Raw genomic sequence first — 13,379 nt, 5'->3', positions numbered from 1 at the left:
CCCCAGGCGGAGGCTCCCCGTCTGTTTCCGGGCCGCGGGCCGGCGCTGGCGGAGGCGGGAACGCTTGAGCCCGGGCTGTGCCGGGCCGGAGGCCGTCATGGACAGGTGGGAGGCGCGGGGTGGGGGGCGGCTGGTGCCGGCGGGGTGTCCTAGGGGAGCGCGGATCCCCCAAGGGTGTGATATGTCGCGACATATCTTCCTGTTGCGGCCGTAGAAGAGCGGGGAGCGCGCAGCGCGGGCTGGAAAACGCAGCGAGGCTGGAACAGTCCCTGAGGGCTGTTGGAGGCTTTTGTGTCACCTGAGAGCTTGGAGTCTGTTTGGTTTCTGCTGGGATGTGTTTATAGATTAAACTGAAGTTGTTCATTACGCAGGGGTCGTTGAGCCGGGCCTTTGCAGAGTGCTCTGCAGATAGGCCTGGGCAGGCAGGCACGGCTGTGGCCTCCGCAGTTCACCTGTAGCTTCTGCTCTGCGTTTTTGTAGTTGTTAATGTTTTATTTCCTCCTTCTCTTCTGCAAGACGCGTGAATTTTCTCAATCTGTGGTGATTTTGTGTAGCTGAAGAAAAAATCAAATAATGAAGTCGTGGTATTCCTATTGAATCTTTCAGTTCAAACTTGAATTTCGTACTGTAGCATTTCTTACTACATTTTATCTTTCAGTACAAAGTCTGTCATGGTGCAGGAGGATCAAAGTGTGGATTTTCAGACAAACTCATTTTCTTGAGCTGTGCTAGATGTTCTGCAGAGGAAACTGAACATCAGTACTAGAATTAGAGATGACTTATGCTTTGTTGGAGTTTCCCGGTTGTAAAAAGATCTTGTTGTACATTCTTGGATTAGCTTGTTTACTTTGTGTGTATGCTGCTGTTTTCTAGAAATGGTTCTGGTGAAGTGTTATCCCCCTGCGATACAGAGATTGATGGACCTGAACGGAGGCAAAGCTCTCAGAGAAGAGTTTCCAGTATCCTTTTTCTGTAAAGACTTTTTATCTTCTCTTTAGTTGTTGCTAGCTGTGTCCACAAGGCGTGTGTATTTTTACCTGACACTCTGATCTGTGAGCTATACTGCAGTCAAAATTTTGCTATTGAACTGTCATGTTTTCCCCTTCTGTAGTCTCATTGTCTTTTCTGTGTGCTATTTTAATGCATTAAGAAGGAGAAAAGTTCAAAAACAAAACTATGATTGCAATATCTAAAAACTAGTAGGGAGGGATATTAATGATTGACTGAAAATGTGACTAGGAAATCTGGATGAGTTTCATTTAGAAGAATTCTACATTTTCAGCTACGTGGTGTATTACTTGTCCTTTACAGCAAAATTTGGGGATGAGCCAAAAGATGCAATTCTTTGGCTTTTCACAGAATAATATTTCATCTGAATGAAAATATTTCTGTCTCCCCTGTTTCTCTCCCCATAGTAGTCTCAAACCATGTCAAAGCTGTTGTTATGATGACTCGGAACAGCTTATTCACTAGACTTCAGGGAAAGTAAGAGATTGTCAAAATGTTCATATAGTCAATTTTTGGCTATATTTGGATTTATTATTTCAGTTGTGGGTTAAATATGATTGCAGGGATTTTGCATGGCCTGTCTCCTCAGCTTGTGCCATCTTATTTGTTTAGCGTGGTGCTTTGCAGTTTTTCACATGCTTATGAACCCAGGTTGACATTAGCCCAGAGAACCGTGTGACTCCATCCCTGAGGTTTTGAAAAAATGAAGTTTTCTTCACTCCGTTATATCTTAATTTTATGGTTTTATGCTCTTTTGCATGTATTGCATTATCAGAGTACTGTTATTATTTAGTATATCTCAGCTTTCCATCCACAGTAATAGCAAGATGAGTGCACAAACATAGATCTAAATTTCCACAGATTTTTCTCCTCCTGCTTATTTACAATAAGTAAAAAATACCATGTAATTTGACAGCTAATACAACAGTGTTTTTCTGGTTATGGTGGCAAAGGAGTCCTTCTGTTCATCCTTCTGTTTTTTGCAAGTAGAATAAAACTAGTGAGATACTGGCCCTGATGGTATTGTCTCTAAGAGTTATTATGTTCTTGGACACTGATACTGAATACTTTCAGAATACTGAATGTTTTACACAACTCTTGGTAAATCATAGCTAGAGCACTGAACCTAGTTGCTCACAGGAAGAGGCAAAGTAGAGCAACAGAGACTTTTTTGTTAAAGTCTTCAGCATCCTGGAACCAAGAGAGAGAGAACATTTCTTTAAAATGCTTTCGGTCTTAGATTTTATTTTTCTTTCTTTTGTTATGGTTTATGTAGCATAAAGCAGCTTCTCATGGGGCAAAAGTGTTCTCCTTGATCTGAGCAGTTATGAGGAGTCCTAGTCTAGTGCTCAGGTTTCTGAACTTCACTTTGCAGTGTCCCTTTTAGGCCTCCAGCTTTTACGCGTCTGGTGAAACATTTTGTGACCTAACTCAGGCTTATGAATGGGGCTTTCTGCTTTAGTCTGAAAGACAAGAGGCATAATCTTCATAATATTTGAGCTACAGCAAAATATTTTTCCTTTCCAAGTATTCACAGTTATTTTGAATAGAGCCAAAAGTGTGTTTAGGAGAGAGTTCCTTAACTTGTTTATTAATCAGTTCTTACCTCCCTGGATGACACTATTGGAAACATGACGCCTAGAGGCCAGTTGATTTCCCGAACTCCTAATTCATTATTTCGCCAGCCAGGTAAGACTACTTTTTCTTTCTTTAGTATTTTCTTAAAGGAATTATATACTTGGACTTCATATTTGGTAACAATTCATAAGGAGAAAGATGCAAGCACACTGTAGTGGGCCCAGTGAAGGGCTGCAAAGTTGATGAGGGGATTGGAGCATCTGATGTATGAGGAGAGGCAGAGAAGAGCTGGGATTGTTTAGCCTGGGAAGGAGAAGGCTTGGGAGGGGATCTTGTCAATGTATAGAAATACTGATGGGAGGGAGTAAAAAGACAGCCAGTCTCTTCTTGATGGTGCCTAGTGAAAAGACAAGAGGCAAATGGGCACAACAGGATATACAGGGAATTTTGCCTAAACATAATAAGAATCTTTTTTTACTGTAAGGGTATTTGAGCGCTAGAACTGGTTGCCCAGACAGTCTGTGGAGTCTCCGTCCTTGGAGATAACCAAAGCTGACTGGACAGGGTCCTGGGCAACCTTTGGCACTAGTTGGCACTGCTTTGGGCATGGGGGTTGGAGCAGATCATCTCCAGAGGTTCCTTCCAACCACAGCTATTTGGCTAATGAACTTTGGTTCTTCAGCTTTCTTGATCTGTGTGAAACCGATGCATGGAAAACCATATCTACCTATTGATATGAAGGCTTCTTGGGCCCCTATACCTGTTTGCAATGACCTGGCCCCCTTATAAATGTGAGGGTGTCAGAGATCTGACAACATACGTTCTTGGTGATCTTCAGGACTGAGGACATTCCAAAAATCACAAAATCATTTAGGTCGGAAAAGACTTTTAAGATCATTGAGTCCAAGCATAAAGCTAACATCGCCAAGTCCACCACTCAACCATGTCCCTGTGCACCACATCTACACGTCTTTTAAATACCTTCAGGGATGGTGATTCCACCATTTGCCTGGGCAGCCCATTCTAGTGCTTGACAGTCTTGTCCTATCACTTGTTACCTGGGAGAAGAGACCAACCCCTACCTCGCTACAGCCTCCTTTCAGGTAGTGGTAGAGAGCAATAAAGTCTCCCCTCAGACTCCTTTTCTCCAAGCTAAACAATCTCAGTTCCTTCAGCTGCTCCTCATAGAACTTGTGCCCCAGACCCTTCACGAGCTTCCTTGCCCTTTGGACACGCTCCAGCATGTCAATGCCCTTGTAATGAGGGGCCCAACACTGAACACAGTATTCAAGGTGTGGCCTCAACAATGCTGAGTTCAGGAGAATGATTACTTCCCTACTTTGGCTGGCCATGCAAAATAGTGTGGTACAGGCCAGGATGCTGTTGGCCTTCTTGGCCACCTGGGCACACTGCTGGCTCATGTTCAGCTGGCTGACAGACAATACCCATCAGATCCTTCTCTGCCAGGCAGCTCTCCAGTCACTCTTCCCCCAGCCTGTAGTGTTGCATGGGGTTGTTGTGACCCAAGTGCAGTACTCGGCTCTCGGCCTTGTTCAACTGCATGCAGTTGGCCTTGGGCAGTCAGTCCAGCCTGTCCAGATTTCGTAAATACTTACAAAAGCCAGTATAAGATTTTCTTTGGAGCTCCTTGATAGAGCATAGTGGCCTTAAATACTACTTCTTTTCAGAAAAGGCTCTCTCTCTTTCAGCTACTGCACTAAATCGAAGCTCCATGAAGCCATCAGATATGTCTGCCATCCTGGGAACAGGAGGAAGATCACCTCTGATTCTACCATCTCCTGGACTTTTTGGCAATATGTCAGTGGTAAGATGGTTAGAGCACCTTTTCCTTTTTTGTTCCTGTGAAACTTAGAAGAAGGTACAAGTTCAGAGTGTTTCAGTGTTGTTTGCACCAAGGACAAACTGTGGGTGGTACAAGCTTGCTATTACTACTATTGTTGCTTGCTATTAGTATTACTTATTACTGTGGTGTTCTTTGAGATGATGCAGTGAGGAATGATAGAGGGATTTAAGGACTTTCTAAATGACTCGGTGTGTTAAGCTAGTGCTTATAACATCAGCTTGTGATTACAGAAGTCTTGACATTGCTTGTTTACAAATGCTTCAAAGACACTTGTTCTATGTCAGCAAGTTAAAGCTTCAGAACTTTCTTATTTTAGCACTCTCCAGTATTAGGCTTCACTTGGATGTTAAAGTTTGAACTTCAAAGAACAAACTCTTCTGATGACTTTTCAGATGACGTTAATTATCTTCTGCTGTAATCTCTTTGGAAAAGCACCGATTAGAAAAGTTATCAGTAGGGATGTCTGAAGTATTATATCTTTTATTTTTAAATTAACTTACAACAACTTAAGATGTATTTCTGTATGTGCTTTTTAATTCATTCTCCCTTCTGGTTGTTTCTATAGTTTGTTATAGCCCATTTGTTTCTTTAAATTTTCAGGTTCTGGGGCCTAGTTGATCAGTATGTATACAGTGTTGTCTTAGCAGTGGCACTGTGCCTCCGATTCAGAGATTCTTGTCATTCTGTAACTAGTGTTTTGTGAGCAGAGTACATTTTAGGCTATCGTTTAGTGCTCTGACATGAATCAAGTTTAGATTAGCAGGGAAAGACTTGGGACTAGACAAAGGCTTTCACAAGAGGGTGATGGAAAAAGGACTTAAAATTGTGTCTTGTGGAGATTTACTTGCTGGTAGATAAGAACACTCATCAGCCCTTTTTTGTATTTCTCACAGAGACCAGATATGATTTTACTGGAACTGAGTTTCTTGTTAGTTTTACTCTGCAGAGTGCTGTTGGCGTTCTGTTCTGGCTAGAGGGCAATAATGGCAGAGAGAGATCAGGCAAGAGGAATTCTGTGGGTAGAAACTGGGGCATAAAAGGAAGAATGAACAGGTACATGTCCACAGTTTTTGGATATGCTTTACAGACTGCTACAGCAATGTCATCTGGTTTCCTGTTTTTACTTGTTTGGGTTGGACCATTTTAAGAGTCTGGAAAAAGAATCAACCAGCATATCTCTAGGTCTTTGTATAGCATTAATTGCTGCTGAGAAAGCAATTGCTGTCATGTAGACAGCTATAGGAAGCTGTTCTGTCAGTGCAGTATATGCACAGTCTGTCATCTGGTTTTGGCCATTTTGCTGCTCTGATGTCTGATACGTAATCAAATACCTCCGCTGAAATACTCCTCAAGAAGTACAGGTATTTCTTCATCTCCCCTTTTAATGTTCTGCTACTTGCTATTATTTTAAACGTGTATTGCTTCATTTGATCAAATGGTTTTGAGCAATGCCCCAAGAAGGTTGAAAGACTTGTAAATGGTTCTGATTCAGATTTTAACTATTTTGTTTAACTTTTCACAGCTGCTTTGCAACCTGGTCAATGTTATTCTGTCTCTTTACTTTGAATGACAGAATACTAAGTAAACATTTAGCATAATCAAATATGAAAGTTTAGAGTGATTTTTTTTTTTTGAGATGAAAAGTGATATGCTTGAGATGAAAAGTTTGGAAGTAGAAGGCCGTATTAGATGAGCTTCTACTTTAGTTATTTCCTGAAAAAAAAACATGGAGAATTTACTTTTTCCAGGTTAACACTGACCTTTTCAGAGCTGCTTGTTAAAAGCATAGTTGCATCATATCTAAGGGCAGTTATTTAACCATTAATTTTTAGAATTGGTTTGTTTCTACCATTCATATAGAGTGAAAAAACTTGGAGCTAGGCTTATAAAAGTCTGAAATGCTATTTATTTTGCTTATGTTCTTGTATTGATTTTAGTTGGATGAAAGTAACTGGACAATGGCACTCTCGCCACAGCAGACAAGGATGTTTGCAAATCTAGACGGGTCCAATATGACAGAAGATGTCACTATGAGCGCTGTACTGTTGCGTGAGGAGGATCCTGGGGAAGCTGGTGAGACAATCTGAAGTTTTCATAACGTTTGACTACAATTTTTATTTGTGAGAGATGCATATATATGTGTTCCTTATCTTCTGTATTGTTTGTCGGAGAGAGTTCTTAGTCAAAACCAGTCTAGTTTAAAAGTTCAGCAAGTTAATATCTTCCACTTATTGGAGGTTTGAGAGTTTGTGTTTTCTCTGGAACCTGATGTCACAGATGGGATGTTCTTGTGATGGAAGATGCAAATTGGATTCGTTTTGTGGAGATAAGCAAATGATTTCATTGTTTAACATGTAATCTGAAAAAGTTTTACAGCAAAAATTTAATAATTATTTGACTGACCTGGTAGCTTCTGTGTATCTTACTATCTTAGCTGGTAAATTCTGATTTTATGGGATAGAAATAGTTCATATCATCACTGTCCTCATTTGGATTTCCGAAAGATGAGATGCCTTGTCATCAGAAGGATTTTTTTGTAGTGTGTCAAGGTTTTTTTGCCAAGTTGTGTCTGACAAATATGACTGTTTCTTCTTAAACCTGTTCTAGCTACTATGAGCATGTACTCGGATTTTCTGCATTCCTTCCTGAAGCATACATCAACTACCATTTTTGATCTTGTGGATCAGTATGAAAGTATTTGTAACAGTCAGGTAAGTAGTTTGCTTGGGCTTTTTTATTTACTTTATTTTACAGTCCCTTCCTTAAGTAGTACAGCTTTTTTTTCTTTAACCTGAGAAGTCACAGTGCTTAACAAGGATAATTGAAATCTTCCAGCTGGTTGCAGCCTAATGAGTCACTGAGCACTAGCACTGAGTAGCATCTCCCTTTCCTCATGCACTACTTTGGCATGGGAACACCCATTGTGTAGCCTGCTGAATAATAAAAATGTCATCTAGCTGCCATTCCACTGCAAGTGCCAAGTGACAATAAACATATGCAGATGTAGAGATTTTTTTGTTAATTATAATAAGATGTATTTAAAAGTATTTACTTTCGGGGTATAAATAAATAAAATCATTGTATTGTGATGCTTTAAGAGTTTTCTGCTACATTACTAACAAGCTGGGAGCAGAGGGCTCAACGTTAGATTTAAGGGGTCTTTGCTTTTAGACTTAGTTTTTTTATTTGATTTGCTGTTGAGTGCCAGTTCGGGATCAGCAGGGATTGACAGTTTGAAAGGAAGAAATGGTGATGCTTCTGTCAATAAGTGTTGGTCACAAAAGAGATAGGTAGGCAGGTATTTTTTTAAAGAAACTTCATGTATGTGTCTATCTTAAGAAAACACATTCTTGGTAAAAGGTTGCTAGCCCTGTTTTGTGCAAATTTGCTGAGGCTGACTTGGAGAATGCTGAGATCTTTGATGAGGAACAATTGTGTTCCCAAGTGGGAAGCAGACAAGAGAAGGAAAACAAATGTGAAATTGATTATTTTGTGAGACCGTGGGACTTCTGAGCTGAAATAGAGAAGGAAGTCTCTTCCATTCCTCCTATTTGAGAATATGGATGCCATCTACAAGATCATGGAATACAGACTGCCTGTTTTAAGCCATGTGGGATTGGGGGCGGGGGGGTTGACTCTGTCTTGCCAAGGACCTACAAAAGTAGAGTGGAGTGGAGGATGCTGCTCCAAGAGTTGGCTTGGATGTTGTATGGGACTTGGGATCTGGGTAGAGGGACAGCCCTTAGCTCTCATGCTGCCTCTCAGCTGTACCCTGAGATTAGCCCAGGGGCTCCTAGCTGTCATGAACTCTTTTCATGTTTTCTGGGAGGTAATAGAAGGGAACAGAAGATCATGCTCCTCTCTTGCATCGTGATGGTACACCTCATTCTTTTCTCCAAATCTGTTGTTCACCTCCTGCTTGAAAACTGATGGATATATCAATACCTGAGAAATTGGGTACTCCTAAAATGTAAGAGTTTGGGGTGGTTCTCAGAAGTAGTAGGAGATCTGTAACTAGGTGCTGATGGAGAAGACTTTGTTTTCTTCATAATAAATAAAAGAAAAATTATAGAATTTCTTTTTGGTGATACTGTAAATTATGTGGTAACCAACAGTTTGAGTTTCCTCATTTAACAGAGCTAGAAAGAAAGGAGTATCTTTCAGGCACTGATAAATGCACTGTCATGGATACTAGTAGGGCTGGCTTTATTTTTGATACTGATGCATATGGAGAAAAAGTTGGGAGTTTTGGTGATTTGGGTTTTGGTTTTGGTGGTTTGGTTTGTTGGCTTGGGTTTTTTTAGTGGTTGCATTCCCTCTCTTTTGGTGCTTTTTAATTGATCAACATAAGCTATTTTTATTCTTGGTTTCTGCACTGCCTTGCAAAACAAAGCTCCTCTCTTGGTTTATGGCCTCTAGGCTGTGTTAATACTATTTTTATTAGTAACTAAGGCAATATGGTGTGGAGTGTCATATACTTGTTTTGAAGAGATGGTAATCAAACTCGTTTGTTGAAAGCATTCAGGATAATGAAAAGATTGCTGTAATGGCTTAGGAAAAAAGATAGAATGGTGGGTAATATTAACTATGTATAAATTTATTTACCTCAGGTGAATATACTAGGGAAGATAGTTTATCGGGCAACTCCTGGACAGCAAAAGTTTTCGAAAACTGCCAGTGTCTTGTGGCTTCTCAAGCAGGAGATGGTAACTTGGAGACTGTTGTCCTCGCTTTATAGGTAATTCCGTTGTAAAGCACATGATGCTTTTGCACTGAGCTGACTTTCTTGGGTTTATTTTTAATGAGTTTGTTTGGAGTGGAGCTGTTGAGTACCTATTATAGTACCTATTGGAACTAGATGCTGATACATATGTTTATTATCTATTTACAGAAATGAAAGTTGTAAACAGGCCTATTATTACTTTTGCAACTTTTAGTATTTGAACATTTTTGTAAAGGTATTTTAAGTGCTTTTTTTGCTGGATTTTCTCTTTTTATTTTAATCATTAACGTTTTGCACTTTTATTTCTAGAGACAGAATACAGTCTGCACTGGAAGATGAAACTACATTTGATATCCCAGTAAGCTTGGACTTTTTTGGGATGTTTTTAAGCGATGTAATAAATTAAATAAGCTAAATATTTTGTTTTTCACAATTTCAATATTGCAGCCACTCAAAATTCTAAGGTGAAAGAATGTAAACAAAAATGAGACTGCTTTATTATCAACAAATACCAGATTATTTCATATATTGTGAAAGGTGAATTTAAATATTCAGCTCCAAAAAGAAAATGCTAGTGAAAAAATATTATATACTATATTTCCTTAAGTATTCCACATACACTTGGAAAATCCACTTGAAATAACTGTTTATTTCTTTTTAAAAGTTGCATCTGTAGCGGTAATGTTCCCATAGTCAGAGATAATTTTGCTTTGCCTAAAAGAACATGTGGTCTCAAGCTGTTTAGCCTTTGCAATCCTGGTTCTAATTTATCTCAGGAGAAATCCAAACTTTTTAGCATTCTTGTTTCAGCTGTAGTCTTTTCTGTGTCAGTACAGTGGTTCCAGCTTTGTCTTAGGAAGACAAAACAATAATGAAAGTGACTCTGACTTTGTAAAATTTATGATCACAGTTGCTTTTTTCTGAGTCATAAAATAGCTTCCTCTAGGATTCCCACTGCTAAGCTGTCGCTATTAAATTCAACACAGTTGTGCCAAAAAAAATCTGCTTCTACCCGTGTTTTTTTAGGAAAATGCATCTTCAGTTATCTTTTTGCTGCGAGCCTAATGAAAGCTAAATTAATTCAGGAGAGCAGATAGAGGGATCAGGGTTCTGGGGTGGGGTTTGGGTTTTTTTCTTTACACTTGTTCATGTTAAGTGTGCATATGGTCCTGGAAAATGTAATCTTTTTCTGTGTATACAGTAATAAATGTGATTTAGGATAATATGAGTGCAATGAAACTGCTATGTAGAATCCTTCTGTGGTCAGACATCTGTGAATTATATTCTGAATCTCATTTTTACAGATTTTAGTGTAACTGGATGTAAAAGATCATCCAAATAAAACAAATGTATAGTGTCATCCATTTTTAAAAAATGGAGAGAGGTGGCTTACTAAACTTGTAGGAAGTGTATGAGTTAGCATGTGTTCAGTTTGGTATTCATGGTTTGTGGCAAATTTTCTTTTCCATGAAGTAATAATCAGGTTTTTTTTCTTAACTAGGTTTTAACTGCTAGTGAAAAGATGAATGTAGACAACTTGTTTCAGAAAGATTCACTTGTTCGACAAAGCCAGGTATGATGGGAAGTTTTTAAGATGAGAATGGAAATAGGTCAGTGGACACTTAAATGTTTCGAACACTAATGCTCTGTGCACTTTATTAAGCTGTTTCTAATACTTCTTTTAATATTCACTGAAGTGTGTTATTCTTTATCAGCATGAAAATAATGGTCTTTAGTTTATAAAGCTCAGAAATGTTTTTTGGACTGTCTTGGAGAGGATGGAGGGCTGAGAGTTATTCCCCTTTGGTGCATTTGTTACTGTTGGTGATGATTAATAAACTGTTAAGTTGCACTGTGGTAACTGTAGCATCTAACAGGAAATAGAGATCCAAGTGCCTAAACAACCTTCATAGTGCATACTTAAAAAGAAAGTGGAATAGTTTTCAGGATGTGTACGCCTTTGGTTACTGTGTAGATAACGAGGAGATCCAGAGATGAGAGGAAGGCAGTTAAAATATTGTTACATGGGGTTTTTTTAAATGCAATTTAATTTTGTTCCAGCTGGTGGTAGATTGGCTAGAAAGCATTGCCAAGGATGAAATTGGGGACTTCTCCGATAATATTGAGTTTTATGCAAAATCTGTATATTGGTGAGTTCAGAGTTTCTTTGATGTATACATGCTTTCATCAAATGTAAGATTCACAGGCACAGAATCACGCTTAAAAAAAAGTGGATTTTTAAAAGTTGTCATGTTCATTCACTTCTTTTCTTTAAATACTTAAATATAAAAATTGATATTTCCTACCCATCTGCTACCTTTTCAGAAGTCGGTTACTGCTTTTGGGAGGCAAGGATGGAAGGAACACCATCAAAGCAATTTAATTTAATCTTAACCTGGATGTAGAATTGATTTTTCATGAAAGAGATGATCACCTGCTGATCAGCATGTTATTTTCACTGGATGATACCATTTTTATTATGTGTTTCTCAGGTAGTCACTTCTTCGGCTGGCTTTAATTTTTGCCTGCTTAAGTTCTTGTCGTCACTTTGTGTCATTGACCCTTCACCAGAAGCCATTATTTTAATCTTTATTATCAGTGAAATAATCTGTTTATGGAGGAAAAGACCAAAGACAACCTTTGATGCTAGGTGCCTAGAATAAGCCTGCTTTTAGTGGTCAGTGAATACAAGCTTTTGGAAGCATGTGTTCACCCTAAGTTGAATTTTCTGTCTTAGACTGACTTTATAGTGAATGCTAACGGGACATTTTGCTCATGCAGAAATAAACGCATAGTTAAATACGTGAATAATTGAAATAACGGATGCTTTTGAAAGGAATCAAAGATACATTAATTGATTCTAATATTGTACTTCTTGTGAAATCTTGCATTTTCACAACAGTAGCACAGTCCATTGATAAACCATCCAAGCCAAGCATCTGTTTGGTAACCATATTTCATGTAACTATAATCTTTCAGTATTTGTGTCTTATTAAAATCTGGTTGCTAAAAGAAATGCATTGTTCTTAAAAATGTTTCATTGCTTTCAGGGAGAACACGCTACATATCCTGAAGCAGCGTCAGTTAAGTACATACATTGGAAGTTCTCGAGCTCTGGTAACAGAGTTGGTAAGTATGATTTAAAAACAAGGTTTGGTTTCAGAATGGATTAGAGAGAGCATATATGCTACTTTCACAGCCTTCCACCAATTTTTAGATAGTTGTGCTATCCAAAAATAGTTGTAGTATCTAAAAATTGCAAAACGTTTAAGTTGGAAAGGATGAAAATTAGCACATAAATTGAGGCAGGACACCTCTGGAGTTCCTTTTGGGATATGTAGACTTCTGTTTTCTTTCAGCATTCACTTCCATAGCCCCACCCTCCATCACATGTACCTGCAGTTTATTTTGTGAAGTAAATGGCTTTATTAGTTCTTTTTGTATCTGAAACAAACTTATGTTCCTAACCAGAAAAGCTTATAAAACTGTTTGGAAGCCCCTGCCCATTAGGGCATGCTGTCTTTATACAGTGACTAGTACAATGAAACCAAGTCTTGATGGGTTTCCTTGAGAGCTACTGTGGTAAAAGCTAACAGAAGGGAAGTCAAGAAAAGGAGCTGTACAATAGAAGGAGATAATGAACTGCTTCAGTGACAACAAAGCGGTTGTAGAAGATTAATTCAATTGGGGAGTGATCTGATGTATTGATTAGCTTGAGAAAATCTATTTGGATTAAACAGAAGCAAGTACAACTGTTGTGAAAAGCCTTCTCAGAAGGAGGAAGAGGAGACTGGTAGGTAGAGAGGCAGAAGGGGAAAGGATGTTTGGAGGTAAGAAGAGCTGGAAGATGAGAAGTTTGGGGTGAAAAATAAGGTGGTAGAGTAAACAAAGAAATTGCAGTGGCTCCTTCTGATAGAAGCAGTGACAGAAGAGGAATAAAAGAAATAAGAGGAGAAAGACAGGGAAATACCATGCTAGATGTTACATGGGTTGTACAGATTGTTGTGCCAATGTGAGAAGGTGACTCCAAATTATAAAACAGGGCAGGAAATCATCAGATTTCCAACCTATAGGCATTGTGTGGATGGATGGTGACTTTTTTCCCTTGCAGGATCCAGATGCTCCTATAAGACAGAAGCTGCCACTTGACGATTTGGACCGAGAAGATGATGCAAGATTACTGAAGTATCTATTTGCTCTCATCAG

The 13,379-nt window shown here is 38.9% G+C and overlaps 1 protein-coding gene across 1 annotated transcript in view; it reads left to right on the top strand.

Annotated features, from left to right (window-relative positions):
- Window positions 1-13,379, top strand: part of NUP107 (nucleoporin 107kDa) — a 28,752-nt gene that overhangs the window by 541 nt on the left and 14,832 nt on the right. Inside the window, exons 3-14 of the mRNA XM_010180507.1 lie at window positions 7-105; window positions 874-959; window positions 2,608-2,697; window positions 4,296-4,411; window positions 6,388-6,523; window positions 7,058-7,161; window positions 9,061-9,188; window positions 9,483-9,531; window positions 10,675-10,746; window positions 11,235-11,323; window positions 12,224-12,302; window positions 13,285-13,377. Coding sequence (XP_010178809.1) covers window positions 7-105; window positions 874-959; window positions 2,608-2,697; window positions 4,296-4,411; window positions 6,388-6,523; window positions 7,058-7,161; window positions 9,061-9,188; window positions 9,483-9,531; window positions 10,675-10,746; window positions 11,235-11,323; window positions 12,224-12,302; window positions 13,285-13,377 — 1,141 coding nt within the window. The remainder of the gene's footprint in view (window positions 1-6; window positions 106-873; window positions 960-2,607; window positions 2,698-4,295; window positions 4,412-6,387; window positions 6,524-7,057; window positions 7,162-9,060; window positions 9,189-9,482; window positions 9,532-10,674; window positions 10,747-11,234; window positions 11,324-12,223; window positions 12,303-13,284; window positions 13,378-13,379) is intronic.

This window comes from Mesitornis unicolor, unplaced genomic scaffold, assembly GCF_000695765.1.
Source record: "Mesitornis unicolor isolate BGI_N332 unplaced genomic scaffold, ASM69576v1 scaffold16383, whole genome shotgun sequence".
Classification (NCBI taxonomy): domain Eukaryota; kingdom Metazoa; phylum Chordata; class Aves; order Mesitornithiformes; family Mesitornithidae; genus Mesitornis; species Mesitornis unicolor.
Note: the sequence above shows the minus strand (reverse complement) of the source record. Positions and strands in the feature narration are given on the sequence as shown.